The sequence below is a fragment of the Macaca thibetana genome, chromosome 3, assembly GCF_024542745.1.
Source record: "Macaca thibetana thibetana isolate TM-01 chromosome 3, ASM2454274v1, whole genome shotgun sequence".
Lineage (NCBI taxonomy): Eukaryota > Metazoa > Chordata > Mammalia > Primates > Cercopithecidae > Macaca > Macaca thibetana.
Window position 1 is genome coordinate 141,040,075 of NC_065580.1, and position 16,434 is coordinate 141,056,508.

At 52.4% G+C, this 16,434-nt stretch overlaps 2 protein-coding genes across 2 annotated transcripts in view; both read right to left on the minus strand.

Moving 5' to 3' along the window:
* LAMTOR4 (late endosomal/lysosomal adaptor, MAPK and MTOR activator 4) overlaps positions 1 to 14,635 on the minus strand; it is a 41,824-nt gene extending 27,189 nt beyond the window's left edge. The window contains exon 1 of the mRNA XM_050784179.1: positions 14,626 to 14,635. The gene's annotated coding sequence lies outside the window, so the exon portion shown is untranslated. The remainder of the gene's footprint in view (positions 1 to 14,625) is intronic.
* Positions 14,023 to 16,154, minus strand: MBLAC1 (metallo-beta-lactamase domain containing 1). Its single transcript, XM_050784152.1, has 2 exons — positions 15,433 to 16,154; positions 14,023 to 15,133 (listed from the first exon to the last, which is right to left on the minus strand). The coding sequence occupies exon 2, from the start codon at positions 15,103 to 15,105 to the stop codon at positions 14,269 to 14,271; it is 837 nt and encodes a 278-aa protein (XP_050640109.1). The 5' UTR covers positions 15,106 to 15,133; positions 15,433 to 16,154; the 3' UTR covers positions 14,023 to 14,268.
* Positions 16,155 to 16,434: the final 280 nt, after the last annotated feature.

The window sequence follows — 16,434 nt, forward strand, 5'->3', positions numbered from 1 at the left end:
TACAGGTGTGAGCCACTTTGCCCGGCCCATGGTTTTCGTTACATCAACTTTTTTTTTTTTTTTTTTTTTTTTTTGAGATGGAGTCTCGCTCTGTCTCCCAGGCTGTAGTGCAGTGGCCGGATCTCAGCTCACTGCAAGCTCCGCCTCCCGGGTTCCCGCCATTCTCCTGCCTCAGCCTCCCGAGTAGCTGGGACTACAGGCGCCCGCCACCTCGCCCGGCTAGTTTTTTGTATTTTTTTAGTAGAGACGGGGTTTCACCGTGTTAGCCAGGATGGTCTCGATCTCCTGACCTCGTGATCCGCCCGTCTCGGCCTCCCAAAGTGCTGGGATTACAGGCTTGAGCCACTGCGCCCGGCCTCGTTACATCAACTTTAATCCAATTCTGAGGACCTCTGCTGCTAGGCAGGTGGGGAGGATGCTCCTCACTTTGGACCCTGCAAAGAAACCCAACTTGACCATCAGGAATCCTTCCTTAGTCCTCTGTCCATGGTGGTCACCCCAAAGTGCCCACTGTGCAAACCTGTGTGGTCTTGGCATCTGCTGGGTGGGCAGGCATCTCCACCTGGGTCCAGCATCCCTGGGCTTATCCTGCACGTGCTTCCTGTCACCTCTACAGGGTATTGGGACCCTGATACTCTTTTTTTTTTTTTTTTTTTTTTTGAGACGGAGTCTGGCTGTGTCACCCAGGCTGGGGTGCAGTGGCGTGATCTCGGCTCACTGCAAGCTCCGCCTCCCAGGTTCACGCCATTCTCCTGCCTCAGCCTCCGAGTAGCTGGGACTACAGGCGCCCGCCACCACGCCCGGCTAGTTTTTTGTATTTTTAGTAGAGACGGGGTTTCACCATGTTAGCCAGGCTGGTTTTGAACTCTTGACCTCAGGTGATCCACCCACCTTGGCCTCCCAAAGTGCTGGGATTACAGGTGTGAGCCACTTTGCCCGGCCCATGGTTTTCGTTACATCAACTTTTTTTTTTTTTTTTTTTTTTTTTTGAGATGGAGTCTCGCTCTGTCTCCCAGGCTGTAGTGCAGTGGCCGGATCTCAGCTCACTGCAAGCTCCGCCTCCCGGGTTCCCGCCATTCTCCTGCCTCAGCCTCCCGAGTAGCTGGGACTACAGGCGCCCGCCACCTCGCCCGGCTAGTTTTTTGTATTTTTTTTAGTAGAGACGGGGTTTCACCGTGTTAGCCAGGATGGTCTCGATCTCCTGACCTCGTGATCCGCCCGTCTCGGCCTCCCAAAGTGCTGGGATTACAGGCTTGAGCCACTGCGCCCGGCCTCGTTACATCAACTTTAATCCAATTCTGAGGACCTCTGCTGCTAGGCAGGTGGGGAGGATGCTCCTCACTTTGGACCCTGCAAAGAAACCCAACTTGACCATCAGGAATCCTTCCTTAGTCCTCTGTCCATGGTGGTCACCCCAAAGTGCCCACTGTGCAAACCTGTGTGGTCTTGGCATCTGCTGGGTGGGCAGGCATCTCCACCTGGGTCCAGCATCCCTGGGCTTATCCTGCACGTGCTTCCTGTCACCTCTACAGGGTATTGGGACCCTGATACTCTTTTTTTTTTTTTTTTTGAGACGGAGTCTGGCTGTGTCACCCAGGCTGGGGTGCAGTGGCGTGATCTCGGCTCACTGCAAGCTCCGCCTCCCAGGTTCACGCCATTCTCCTGCCTCAGCCTCCGAGTAGCTGGGACTACAGGCGCCCGCCACCACGCCCGGCTAGTTTTTTGTATTTTTAGTAGAGACGGGGTTTCACCATGTTAGCCAGGATGGTCTCGATCTCCTGACCTCGTGATCCACCGCCTCGGCCTCCCAAAGTGCTGGGATTACAGGCTTGAGCCACCGCGCCCGGCTGGGACCCTGATACTCTTAGGGGAGGCCATGCCTGGTCATCTTTCCAGATTGCAGGAATATTCCTTAATACATCCCCTCACACACACCAATAGCAAATTTCCCCCTCCTCCTCCTAGGACATAACCTCTCCAATCAGTCCATTCCTTCGTTCAGCAAATGCATCGTGAGCACCTGTTACATGGTCCTGCTCTAGGCACTGGGAATACAGAGTGAACAAACAAAGGTCTCTGATCCGGTAAAGTCTCTATAGGACAAGAGGAAGGGATGACTAACCATAAACATTAACAGTAAGTAAATCAGGCCGGGCGCGGTGGCTCATGCCTGTAATCCTAGTACTTTGGGTGGCCGAGGCAGGCGAATCATGAGGTTGGGAGTTCAAGACCAGCCTGGCCAATATTGTAAAACCCCATCTCTACTAAAAATACAAAAATTAGCCAGGTATGGTGGCACGTACCTGTAGTCCCAGCTACTTGGGAGGCTGAAGCAGGAGAATCACTTGAACCTGAGAAGTGGAGGTTGTGGTGAGCTGAGATTGCGCCACTGCACTCCAGCCTGGGTGACCGTGCAAGACTCCATCTCACAAAAAAAAAAAAATGAAGGCCAAGACGGTTAATTATAAAATGGTCAAGATGGTTAATTATATGTATATGTATTTTAATCCCAATTTTTTTAATTGTGGAAAAATGAGAATGAACTGGAGAAGGGAAAAGCAGGGAGAATGAGAAGTAGGAAGCTCTTCAGTAATCAGGCTGTAGCAGGACATGCTGCAGACAAAACTTTTCAGACACTGAGTTGTAGAAGGAAGGACTTTATTCAGCTGAGAGCATTGGCAAGCTACTGCCTTAAAATTCGAGCTCCCTGAGTGCACAATTTCTGTCCTTTTTAAGGGCTCACAACACTAAAGATTTCATATGAAAGAGTCGTGATTGATTTGAGCAAGCAGTGGGTACGTGACAGGGGCTGCAAGCGCCGGTGGTCAGAGTGAAACAGAACAGAGCAGGGAGTTTCACAGTGTTCTTTTATACAATGCCGGGAATCTATGGATAACATCAGTTTCTAAGTCATAAGTTGATTTTTAACTACTAGGTTTAGGCCAGGCAGGCCCAGGCCCAGTTTTGGGCCTGACGCTGGGCTGCCTGTCTTTGGTTTCACTTCCTTGTTTTTTCTTAAAACAGGTACTGAGTATAAAACAATATAAAACAAACAACATCTCTTCCCTCAAGGCAAGAGATGACAGTGTCTTGGACTCAGGCTGTAGTAGTCGAGGTGATGAAAGTGATTCATTTATTGGCCAGGTACAGGGGCTCATGCCTGTAATCCCAGCACTTTGGGAGGCTGAGGTGTGCAGATCACCTGAGGTCAGGAGTTCGAAACCAGCCCAGCCAACACGATGAGTGAAACCCCATCTCTACTAAAGATACGAGTCAGCGGGGTATGGTGGCACATGCCTGTAGTCCCAGCTACTCGAGAGGCTGAGGCCAGAGGATCACTTTAACCTGGGAGGTGGAGGTTGCAGTGAGCCAAGATCACACCACTGTGCTCACTCCAGCCTGGGCAACAGAGGGAGACCTTGTCTCAAAAAAAGAAAAAAAAAAAAATCTGGATTTTTTTTAAAGTCCATCCAGACAAGTCCAGGCTGGAGAGATAAACGTGGAAGTTAAAGTCATCAGGCAACGAGAGACTAAAGGAGTAAATGTAAATACAAAGAGAAGCAAGGATGGAGCCTGCACACTCCAATAGAAAGAGGTTGAGGAGGAAGGGAGGAATCGCAAAGCAGCAGCCAGGAGAGTGAGGTGTCCAGGAAACGAGCTGCAGAGTGTGTCTCAGGGAGGACGGAGCACTGAGCTCAGCCACAAGCAATGACTGTGGCTGAGAACTGACACTAGGTTTAGCCATTTCTGGGAGAAGCGGGAGTGAGAATCCAACGGAGTGGGTTTAGCGAGACCAAGAGGCGAGTTAAGACTTCTTACAAAAGGCTTCCAGTAGGCTGGGCGCAGTGGCTCACGCCTGTCATCCCAGCACTTTGGGAAGCTGAGGCGGGTGGATCATGAGGTCAGGAGTTCAAGACCAGCCTGGCCAAGATGGTGAAACCCTGACTCTACAAAAGATACAAAAAATTAGCCAGGCGCGGTGGCAGGTGCCTGTAATCCCAGCTACTCGGGAGACTGAGGCAGGAGAATCACTTGAACTCAGAGGGCAGAGGTTGCAGTGAGCCAAGATCATGCCACTGCACTCCAGCCTGGGCGACAGAGCGAGACTCCGTCTCAAAAGAAAAAAAAAAAAAAAAAAAAGACTTCCAGTATCTTCTTGTATTACGTTATTAAGTATGTTTTTTATTTTCTTTCCTTCCTTCCTCTTTTTTTTTTTTTTTTTTTTTTTTTTTTGAGACAGGGTCTTGCTCTGTTGCCCAGGCTAGAGTGCAGTGGTATGATCAACTCACTGCAACCTTCGCCTCCCAGGTTCAAGTGATTCTTGTGCTTCAGCTTCCGGAGTAGCTGTGACTTCAGGTGCCTGCCACCACACCCGTCAGCCTGGGCGACAGAGTGAGACTCTGTATCCTAAAAAAAAAAAAAAAAAAAAAAAGAAAAAAGAAAAAGAAATCCCCAAGGCACGAAAATTCAAAGAACTGGACCCCTGAAATCCAGTTTCCAACCCCTCTCCTCCTCCCTATCCCTCATCAGGAGTCTGATGCTGGAATAGGAAAGCCCTTCACATTGAGAACCTCATTTCCTCTGAGAACCCGCATATTGCCTTAGCCCAGGATCCCTTCCCCCCAGGCACTTCCATGAAAACCTCCCCTCCTGCCCACCGGTTTCTCTTCAGGAATATGACAGACAAGGCCCTCTCTCAGAGCATTTCTCCAATCCAGGGGGCCAAGGCGAGAAACAGGAGCCTGGGTAAGTGGCAGTGCGGTTTGCAGAAAGAGCAGCATGTACTCCACACCCGCGGCTGTCGCCCCTTCTGTACCCACTGACTGCTTTGCTTACAGTTCCGTCCCCTGAACAACCACGCCTCCCGGTGTGGCGGGGGCTCCCGGCCCCTAAGTCCTCTGGCTTCTACCACAGCGACGATGTGCGGCACTCGCTGTCTTGCTCCACCCGCTCCTTCTCCACCATCAACAGCATCCTGGGCTGCCTGGCTGGCCACGTCGTCCACATGATGGGGGACTCCACGCTGGGGCACTGGTGGCAGTATCTGTGTAACACCGTGCCCTCTGAGCACTCATGAGGGAGGGAGTGGGGCCTCTGAGGAACAAGAGGAGAACAGGAACGGTGAGGAGGCGGAAAACGTCTATCGCGCCGATGGGGCAAGATGCCTGGATGTCAGGGGAGTGAAGTGAAGGGACGGGACACCTGGGTTTGGGGCAGGGGAAGGGTTGAGAGATGGAGTGTGCAGACGGTGCCTAATCTCAACTCGGAAGGAGATGATCGGGGGCTCTTATGGGAGAGCAAGAGTGTAGATCACCGTGACTGGAACCGAGGCTTTGCTGGGGGGTACTGGAGGAATAGAGTTGGGATGTTATCTATTTATCTATTTATTTATTATTTATTTATTTATTGAGACGGAGTTTCGCTCTGTTGCCCAGGCTGCAGCGCAATGGCACGATCTCGGTTCACTGCAACCTCTGCCTCCCGGGTTCAAGCAATTCTCCCGCCTCAGCCTCCCCAGTAGCTGGAATTACAGGCGCCCACCACCACACCCGGCTAATTTTTGTATTTTTCGAAGAGACGGGGTTTTTATCTTTGTATTTTAGTACAGATGGGGTTTTGGACTTTTAGTAGAGACGGTGCCCCGTCTCTACTAAAAATCCAAAGCCCCATCTCTACTAAAACCCTGTCTCTACGAAAAATACAAAAATTAGCCAGGCTGGTGGCGGGCGCCTGTAATCCCAGCTACTGGGGAGGCTGAGGCAGGAGAATGGCTTGAACCTGGGAGGCAGAGGTTGCAGTGAGCCGAGATTGTGTCATTGCATTCTAGCCTGGGCAACAAAAGACTTAAAAAAAAAAAAAAAATTGTAGGCCGGGCGCAGTGGCTCACACCAGTAATCCCAGCACTTTGGGAGGCCGAAGTGGGAGGATCCCTTGAGGCCAGGAGTTCAAGACCAACCTGGGCAAAACATAGCAAAACCCCATCTCTAGAAAAAAATTAAAAATTAGCCCGATGTCGTGGTGCACCGGTGTGGTGGTGCGCTCCTGTAGTTTCAGCTACTGGGGAGGCTAAGGTGGGAGGCTCACTTGAGTCCGGGAGTTTGAGCCTGCAGTAAGCCATGATTGTGCCACTGCATTCCAACCTGGGTGACAGAGCAAGACTTGCTCTCTAAAAAATAAATAAAAAATTTAAAATGAGTTGTAGAGAAACTAGGATTTAGGGGGTTATGTTGTGACAAGTAGGAGACACCATGTTTTTAAGTCGAGTTTTCAGTTTGTTGGACAGATTCAATTTTTAAAAAGAGCAAAGCCTGCTTTCCCCGGGCTCGGTGGCTCATGCCTGTAATCCCAACATTTTGGGAGGCTGAGGTGGGCAGATAACGTGGGCCCAGGAGTTTGAGACCAGCCTGGGCAGCGTGGCAAAACCCTGTCTCTACTAAAAATACAAAAAATGAACTGGGCATGGTGGCTCACATCTGTAGTCCCAGCTACGCAGGAGGCTGAGGTTGGAGGATGGCTTGAGCCCGAGAGGCAGAAGTTGCAGTGAGCTGAGATCAAGTCACTGGACTCCAGCCTGGGCCACTGCACTCCAGCCTGGGTGACAGAGTGAGTCCCCATCTCAGAAAAATGATAATAATAAACAATAAAAATACAAAATAAAAAAGACCAAAGCCCAGTTATAAGATAACCACAGAGACCAGCCTGGGCAACATGGCAAAACTCCATCTCTACCAAATATACAAAAAGTGAGCTGGGTGTGGTGGCTTGCGCCTATAGTCCCAGCTACTCGGGAGGCTGAGGTGGGAGGATGGCTTGAGCCCGAGAGGCGGAGGTTACGGTGAGCCGAGATCATGCCACTGCACTCCAGCCTGGGCCACTGCACTCCAGCTTGGGTGACAGAGTGAGTCCCTATCTCAAAAAATGACAATAAATAACAACAACAACAAAAAAGAACAAAGCCCAGTTATAACAGCGGAGTCAACATGTGAGGTGAGGAGAGGCTAAACTGGTAAGGAAACAGGGAGCTGGCAGTAAAGGAAGTTTGCTGGAGATTGACAATACTTGTTTACAGATTGGTTCTGGAATAACTGGAGATGACCAGACAACTCTGGACAACCACAGAGTGATTCAAACTGAAAATCACAGGGGTGTCTGAACTGGGAATGAGGCAGTAGAGTGGAAAAAGATGTGGATTTCTTTCTTTCTTTTTTTTTTTTTTGGAGACGGAGTCTTGCTCTGTCACCTAGGCTGGAGTGTAGTGGCGCGATCTCGGCTTACTGCAACCTCCGCCTCCCGGGTTCAAGCAATTCTCCTGCCTCAGCCTCCCGATTAGCTGGGATTACAGGCATGCGCCACCAAGCCCGGCTAACTTTTTTTCTGTGTGTGTTTTTAGTAGACACGGGGGTTTCACCATATTGGCCAGGCTGGTCTCGAACTCCTGACCTTGTGCTCCACCCACCTCGACCTCCCAAAGTGCTGGGATTACAGGTGTGAGCCACCGCGCCCGGCCCGAGGATTTATTTCATACTTCTTCTAAATGGGTTAAAGAGATGGGAGGGGGCTTCTAGTGGAACATGTGGATGGGGCATTTGAAAATGTGTGACTGGATTTGAAATGAGATGTCAGAACTTCACACAGCATTCTGGTATTTATTCTTAGGAGATAAAAGTGGTAAGAGTGACTGGATGCGGTGGCTAACACCTGTAATCCCAGTATTTTGGGAGGCCAAGGCAGGAGGATTGTTTGAGCCCAGGAGTTTAAGACCAGCCTGGGCAGCACAGAAAGACTCAGTCTCTACAAAAATAAAAAATAAGAACTTTGGGAGGGCCAGGCATGGTGGCTCACGCCTGTAATCCCAGCACTTTGGGAGGCCGAAGTGGGAGGATCGCTTGCATCCAGGAGTTTGAGACCAGCCTGGGCAACATAGTGAAATCCTGTCTATACAAAAAATACAAAGATTAGCTGGGCGTGGTGACACATACCTGTAGTACCAGCTGCTTGGGAGGTTGAGGCAGGAGGATCAGTGAACTGTGATCACACCACTGCACTTTAGCCTGGGCAACAGACTCTGTCTCAAAACACACACACAAATTTCTTGGCCTTAAGCGATCCTCCCACCTTGGACTCCCAAAGTGTTGTATTACAGGCATGAGCCGCTGCGCCCAGCCATCCTTTGTTTTTGTTTTTTGTTTTTTGTTTTTGAGACAGTCTTGCTCTGTTGCCCAGGCTGGAGTGCAATGGCGCCATCTCAGCTCACTGCAACCTCCACCTCCCCGGTTCAAGCAATTCTCCTCCCTCACCCTCCCAAGTAGCTGAGATTATAGGCGCCTACCGCCATGCCCGGTTAATTTTTTGTACTTTTAATAGAGATGGGGTTTTGCCATGTTGGCCAGGCTGGTCTCAAACTCTTGACTTCAGGTGATCCACTCACCTTGGCCTCCTAAAGTGCTGGGATTACAGGTGTGAGCCACCTCACCTGGCCAATGTATTTTTATTTTTATTTTTTGAGATGGAGTCTCACTCTGCCGCCCAGGCTAGAGGTGCAGTGGCGCAATCTCAACTCACTGCAAGCTCCACCTTCCAGGTTCACGCCATTCTCTTGCCTCAGCCTCCCGAGTAGCTGGGACTACAGGCGCCCACCACCATGCCCGGCTAATTTTTTTTTTTTTTTTTTTTGTATTTTTAGTAGAGATGGGGTTTCATGGTGTTAGCCAGGATGGTATTGATTTCCTGACCTCGTGATCCGCCCACCTCGGCCTCCCGAAGTGCTGGGATTACAGGTGTGAGCCCCCATGCCTGGCGTGGCCAATGTATTTTTAAAACAGGAAGTACAGCTCTATGTTAACCCTGGATCTCCACTCCTTGTCCTCCCGACAGCCCTGAAGCCAGTGAATCTACATGCCACATACCAGAAGGGGCCCCTGATGGCAGCGGAGACCGCTCAGGACATCATGCTGCACTGGCGCTCCCACGACTGGCCCCTACGCTTGGCCCGTAAACCAGTGGCCTCCCTGCAGTCTGTGGCATGGGAGCTGAGGGGCCTGGCCAGGGGACCCCACATGGTGGTGGTGCTGGGCTTGGGTGCCCATTTTACCACCTTCCCTCCATCCATCTTTGTGCGATGACTGGCAGGGATCCAGGTGGCCATGGCAGCCCTGCTGGCCCGGGAAGCCGGCACGCTTCTGGGTCATCAAACTGGCCACCACCGGCTATAAGTCTGTGTGTGGCAGTGACTGGTTCACCCTCCTGGTGAACCAGCTCCTCCGAGCCGCCTTTGCTCGTCTCCCTGTGGCCTTTACAGGTGACTGGGAAATGACCTCCAGCCTGGCCCTGCCAGACAGCATCCACCCAGGCCTGCTCATTGTCCACAACAAGGTGGACTTGCTCCTTTCTTTCACCTGCCCCACCTGAGTGCATCTGGGGGTCCCAGGGCTGTGCTGATGGGGAAGCCAGTGTGAACATTAAGCCTGGAAGCCTTTTTGCTCAGCTATTGGGACTTCTTTTCCTACCTCTGCCTCAAGAAGTCCATAAGATCTACCAGCATGAATTGGGATGTGGGGCTGGGCGCTGTGGCTCACACCTGTAATCCCAGCACTTTGGGAGGCCGAGGTGGGAGGACTGCTTGAGTCTGGGAGTTTGAGACCAGCCTGCGCAACACAGCGGGACCCCTTTTCTACAAAAAATAAAATTAGCCCAGCATGGTAGCATGTGCTGTGGTCCCAGCTACTTGGGAGGCTGAGGCGAGAGGATTGCTTGAGCCCAGGAGGTTGAGGCTGCAGTGAGCTATGATTGCACTGCTGCACTTCAGTGGGTGAACTCTCAAAAAAAAAAAAAAAAAAAAAAAAAAAAAAAATTGGGATATGGATGGTGGCAGGAAAGGTGAAGGGAGGGGGAGGCCTGATAGAGGTTTAGTTCCCACATGAAAAGCAGTGCTGAGATGAGGGTGGGGGACAGAGCCCACAGCTCTACACCAGCACATGTGACAACTGTCATTTTATGTTCGAGTCTCCATTTAGGGTATCAACAAGCCTTGCAAAGATATGAGATAGATGGCATTTCAGTTTATCAGAACCACCCTCTTGGAAAGGATGACTATGTGTGTGTGTGTGTGTGTGTATATATATATAGACTCTTAAGTGCTGATACGTAAAATGAAATATTTCTCCTAATTGTCAAAAGTAATATATGCTTCTTGTAGAAAATTTGAAAGGATACAAAAAAATTTAACAAAATAAAAATCACCTGGCTGGACATGGTGGCTCAAGCCTGTGTTCCCAGCATTTTGGGAAGCTGAGGCAGGTGAATCACTTGAGGTCAGGTGTTCAAGACCAGCTGGCCAACATGGTAAAACCCCATCTCTACTAAAACTACAGAAAATTAGCTGGGTGTGGTGGCGTGTGTCTGTAATCCCAGCTACTCGGGAGGCTGAGGCAGGAGAATTGCTTGAGCCTGGGAGGCAGAGGTTGCAGTGAGCTGAGATCATGCCACTGCACACCAGCCTGGGTGACAGAGCAAGACTCTGTCTCAAAAAACAAACAAACAAACAACAACAACAACAAAAAAAACATGCTGAGGATTGTAGAACCATATATTGCATGAGGATACCCAAATCTGAAGTCAGTCTGGGGACAAGGACCTCAGCCTCCTGAAGCATGGGAGTACATGGATGTCCCAACCTATAGCTGGGACTACAGGCACATGCCACCAAGCCCAGCTATGTATTTATTTATTTATTTTGAGAAAGCGGGGTCTTGCTCTGTTGCGCAGGCTGGAGTGCAGTGGCGCGATCTCGGCTCACTGCAACCTCCGCCTCCTGGGTTCAAATGATTCTCCTGTCTCAACCTCCCAAGTAGCTGGGATTACAGGCACCTGCCACCACGCCCAGCTAGTGTGTGTGTGTGTGTGTGTGTGTGTGTGTGTGTGTATTTTTAGTAGAGACATGGTTTCACCATGTTGGCCAGGCTGGTCCGGAACTCCTGACCTCAAGTGATCTGCTCACCTCAGCCTCCCAAAGTGCTGGGATTGCAGGCGTGAGTCACTGTGCCAGCCTTTTTTTTTTTTTTTTTTTTTTTTTAATTTTAGAAATAGGGTCTTGCTGTGTTCTCCAGACTGAAGTGGAGCGGTAAGATCACAACTCACTGTAGCCTGATCAAGTGAGCCTCCACCTCAGCTTCCTGAGTAGCTGAGACTACAGGCAGGCACCACCACACCTGGCTAATTTTTAAATTTTCTATAGAGATGAGGTCTCACTATGCTGCCTAGGCCGGTCTTGAACTCCTGGGCTTAAGTGATCCTCCCTCCTCAGCCTCCCAATGTGCTGGGATTATGGGCGTGAACCACCACATCCAGCCCTACCATGGGTCTTCTTGCCGCTCCAGTGAGTCAAGCTGTCTTGTCTCAGGGCTTTTATACCTGCTGTTCCTGAGCCTGGAATGACCTCCCAGATCCACACATGGCTGGCTTTCTTCTCATTTGGTTTTCTGAACAAACATCATCTCCTCACGAAGACTCTTCCTGACACCCTAAATAAAAGAGCCCACTCTCGGCCGGGCGCGGTGGCTCAAGCCTGTAATCCCAGCACTTTGGGAGGCCGAGACGGGTGGATCACGAGGTCAGGAGATCGAGACCATCCTGGCTAATACGGCGAAACCCCGTCTCTACTAAAAAATACAAAAAACTGCCGGGCGCAGTGGCTCAAGCCTGTAATCCCAGCACTTTGGGAGGCCGAGACAGGTGGATCACGAGGTCAGGAGATCAAGACCATCCTGGCTAACAAGGTGAAACCCCGTCTCTACTAAAAAATAAAAAAAAAAACTAGCCGGGCGAGGTGGCGGGCGCCTGTAGTCCCAGCTAATGTAGTCCTAGCTACTCAGGAGGCTGAGGCAGGAGAATGGCGTAAACCCGGGAGGCGGAGCTTGCAGTGAGCTGAGATCCGGCCACTGCACTCCAGCCTGGGCGACAGAGCAGACTCCGTCTCAAAAAAAAAAAAAAAAAAAAAAAAAAGAATGTGATCTCCATGAGGGACAGGGAGTTTGTCCAGTGGGCTCTTGGTTGTATCCCATAACTTAGGCAGTGCCTGAGACACTGCAGGGGTTAAGTATCCACTGGATGAAGAATTAGTGAATAAAGGCAGGGGCAGGGCTAGGCTCTGTGGCTCACGCCTGTAATCCCAGCACTTTGGAAGGCCGACGAGGGTGGATTGCCTGAGGTCAGCAGTTTGAGACTAGCCTGGCCAACATAGTGAAACCCCGTCTCTACTAAAAATACAAAAAATTAGCCGGGCCTGGTGGTGGGTGCCTGTAATCCCAGCTACTCGGGACGCTGAGGCAGGAGAATCCCTCAAACCGGGGAGGCGGAAGTTGCAGTGAGCCGAGATTGCACCATTGCACTCCAGCCTGGGCAACAAGAGCAAAACTCTGTCTCAAAAAAGATGAGGCCGGGCGCGGTGGCTCAAGCCTGTAATCCCAGCACTTTGGGAGGCCGAGACGGGCGGATCACGAGGTCAGGAGATCGAGACCATCCTGGCTAACACGGTGAAACCCCGTCTCTACTAAAAATACAAAAAATTAGCCGGGCGAGGTGGCGGGCGCCTGTAGTCCCAGCTACTCGGGAGGCTGAGGCAGGAGAATGGCGTGAACCCGGGAGGCGGAGCTTGCAGTGAGCTGAGATCCGGCCATTGCACTCCAGCCTGGGCAGCAGAGCGAGACTCCGTCTCAAAAAAAAAAAAAAAAGATGCAGAGGGCCCAAGAAGGTGGGATTTCTTGAGGTCAGGAGTTCAAGACCGGCCTGGGCAACACAGTGAGACCATTTCTGAAAAAAAATGAAAAAAAAATTAGCTGATGGCCAGGCGTGGTGGTTCATACCTATAACCCCAGCACTTTGGGAAGCTGAGGTGGGCGGATCACCTGAGGCCAGGAGTTTGAGACCAGCCTGGCCAACATGGTAAGACCCTCTCTCTATTAAACATATAAAAATTAGCTGTACATGGTAGTGTGAGCCTGTAATCCCAGCTGCTGGGAAGGCTGAGGCACAAGAATCACTTGAACCCAGGAGGCGGAAGTTGCAGTGCAATCTGTAGTGCAATATTGCGCTATTGCACCGCAGCCTGTGGGGGCAGAGTGAAACTGTCTCAAAAAAATAAAAATAAAAAAATCCATCCTGGCTAACACGGTGAAACCTCGTCTCTATTAAAAATACAAAAAAAAAAATGGCCGGGCGCAGTGGCTCAAGCATGTAATCCCAGCCCTTTGGGAGGCCGAGGTGGGTGGATCACAAGGTCAGGAGATCGAGACCATCCTGGCTAACATGGCGAAACCCCATCTCTACTAAAAATACAAAAAATTAGCTGGGCGTGGTGGCAGGCGCCTGTAGTCCCAGCTACTCCGGAGGCTGAGGCAGGAGAATGGTGTGAACCCGGGAGGTGGAGCTTGCAGTGAGCCGAGATTGCGCCACTGCACTCCAGCCTGGGCGACAGAGCGAGACTCTGCCTCAAAAGAAAAAAAAAGAAAGAAAGAAAGAAAAAAACAAAAAACAAAAAAATTAGCCAGGTATGGTGGCGGCCGCCTGTAGTCCCAGCTACTCGGGAGGCTGAAGCAGGAGAATGGCGTGAACCCGGGAGGCGGGAGTGAGCCGAGATCTCAGAGTGAGCCGAGATCACACCACTGCACTCCAGCCTGGGCGACAGAGTGAGACTCCACCTCAAAAAAAAAAAAAAGTAGCAGGGCATAGTGGCACTTGCCTGTAGTCCCAGCTACTTGGGAGTCTGAGGCAGAAGGATGGCTTGAGCTGGAGGCTGCAGTGAGCTATGATTGTACCACTGCACTCCAGCCTGTGTGACAAAAAAATATGAACAGATACGTTAAGTCAGGTGACTAAAGAGTCATCTCTGTGCCCTGCACCTTCTCTCAGCAACCTCCATCCTATAAGAAAGGGGCAACTGGCCAAAGTATGCCCCTGCTGCAGTTGCAGATTACCATGTTTGCACGATTATCACCGTCAATGCTTCACATTTACATTAGGGCACTATGATTTTCAATGCAGTTTCCATTTTTATTTTGGAGACCTCTCCCAGGAACCTTCCCCCATTTTACTGAGGCCCAGGGAGAATGCACAGGGAGCTGAGCCCGTCCTTTGATCTTAGTTTGGTGGCAGAGATAGGCAATGATACTGATGTCAGGTGCACTCTGTCCTCACTGGAAAACTAGCCTCCTGGAAGGGCTGGAAGCTGTCACCCTTGACTGCTCTGACTTTGTCTCCAGCAACTCCTGGATGTTAGGGCTTACAAGAGTCCAGTCCCTCTCTGGGCTGATCAGTGCGGGGCGGGCTCCTCTCTCCGACCACCGGCTCCTGCTCGCTGTTCCCTCCACCCTCCGTCTCGGTCTGCGCGGCTTCCCTGAGCACTCGAAAGGGGGGCCCGTGACCAGGTACGACCACGTCGGCAACGACCAGGACTCTCTTCCGGCTCCGCTCCTGGGCTGCGGGGTCTTCACTCAGCGCCTGCCACGAATCCTCGTCCCCATCTCGCTCAAACACATCTCCCGCCACCACTACGGTACCCAGAGCCGTGCCGGCCACCACCACGCTCACGTCACGCTGGCCCCCGTGGCCCGGCGTGGCCCACACCTCGAGCCCCGGGCCCAGGCGCAGGGGCTGCCCCTCACCCAGCCCGTGGGGCAGGTAGCGGCCTCCGGGGAGGCAGAAGTCGTGCGAGACCAGCAGAGCCGCGCCTGGGAACAGCCCCAAGTTCCCGATGTGATCTGAGTGCCCATGGGTCCCCACAACCAGCGTCACGTCTCCCGGGGCCACGCCCTGCCCCGCCAGCGCCCTCAGCAGCGCCTCCCGAGCCCAGGGGCCCCCGGTGTCCACCAGGATGGGGCCACAGGCCGCCTCCTCCAGGGCGGCCTCTGCGCCGCCACTCCCGCGCGGGGACTTTCGGTGGCTGGAGGCCGGGCCCCGGGTCTGGGGTAGGACCAGGGTTACGGAGCCGTCGGCGCGCACGGCGTCGCCCACCCCCTCGGGCTCCGCGTAGCCCTGCAGCAGAACCACCACGGAGTAGGGGTCGCCGGGCACCAGCAGAGGGGACGCCCCGCGCAATGGCTCGGTCCGCATGAGGCTGCTCCTGGCAGGGAGGGACGGGCTGGGGAGAAAGGAAATGGAGCAGTGGGCGACCGTCCTATCCCTCTTCGATCCCCCACCCGAGCCCGGCCCCGCCACTGCCCCTAAGCCTCGGTTCTCTGCCACCCGCCTCCCATTAAGTTGGTATCACCCTCCCTGCCCAAGATGGTATCGCCCAGCCTCCCCTCACACTTGGGCCCGCCCCTCCCTCGGCATCCTCGGCCCCCGCCCCGTTCCTGTAGCGGTACGTACGTCCTTGCCCGTCACTCTCCTAAGGCTATCCTTTGTATTCCCCTCTATCGAATCCTAGCCGCGCTCTACCTTGGGCCTCTGCTAAGTCTTGCCTCACTCGAGGAAAGCGCAGAAATCGAAAACGCGCGTGGGAGTTTGTCCTCTGCGAGTTCCCGTGCACCCAGATATGGCGGCCGAAACGGCGCCGCGGAGGTAGCTGTAGTTCCGGCGCCTTTACCGTCTGCCACAGGAGGCCGTTTGGACTCCAGCCTCCTGGCGGTTCTCCGCCCCGCGACCCCAGAAGCTTCCTTGGACTGCAGAATTATGAAGCGCCATTAGCTCTGAGGAAGGGTCATGCTCAGTTGTCCAGGCTGGAGTGCAGTGGCGCGATCAGACCTCACTGCAGCCTCGACCTCCTGGGCTCATGTGATCCTCCCGCCTCAGCCCCCTGAGTATTTGGACCACAGGCGCGCACCACCAGGCCCAGCTAAGATTTCTATTTTTTCTTTTTTTTTGTAGAGACAGGGTCTAGTTCTGTTGCCAGGACTGGTCTGGAACTCCTGGGCTCCAGCGATCCTCCAGGCTTGGTCTCCTAAAGTGCTAGGATTACAGGTGTGAGCCACCGCGCCTGATCTTTTTCTCTTTTGAGACAAAATCTCTCCCTGTCGCCCAGGCTAGAGTATAGGGACACCATCATAGCTCTCCCCAGCCTTGAACCCCTGGGTTCTAGCGATCCTCCTGCTTCGGCCTCCGGAAGTGCTGGGAATACAGGCGTGCACGCCCCTCTACATTTTTTTTTTTTTTTTTTTTTGAGACGGAGTCTTACCCTGTCACCCAGGCTGGAGTGCAGTGGCACGATCTCAGCTCACCACAACCTCCACCTCCTGGGTTCAAGCGATTCTCCTGTCTCAGCCTCCCGAGTAACTGGGATTACAGGCGCCCACCACCGTGCCCGGCCAATTTTTGTATTTTTAGTAGAGACGAGGTTTCTCTATTGTTGGCCAGGCTGCTCTCGAACTCCTAACCTCAGGTGATCCGCTTGCCTCGGCCTCCCAAAGTGCTGGGATTACAGGTGTGAATCACCTCGACCAG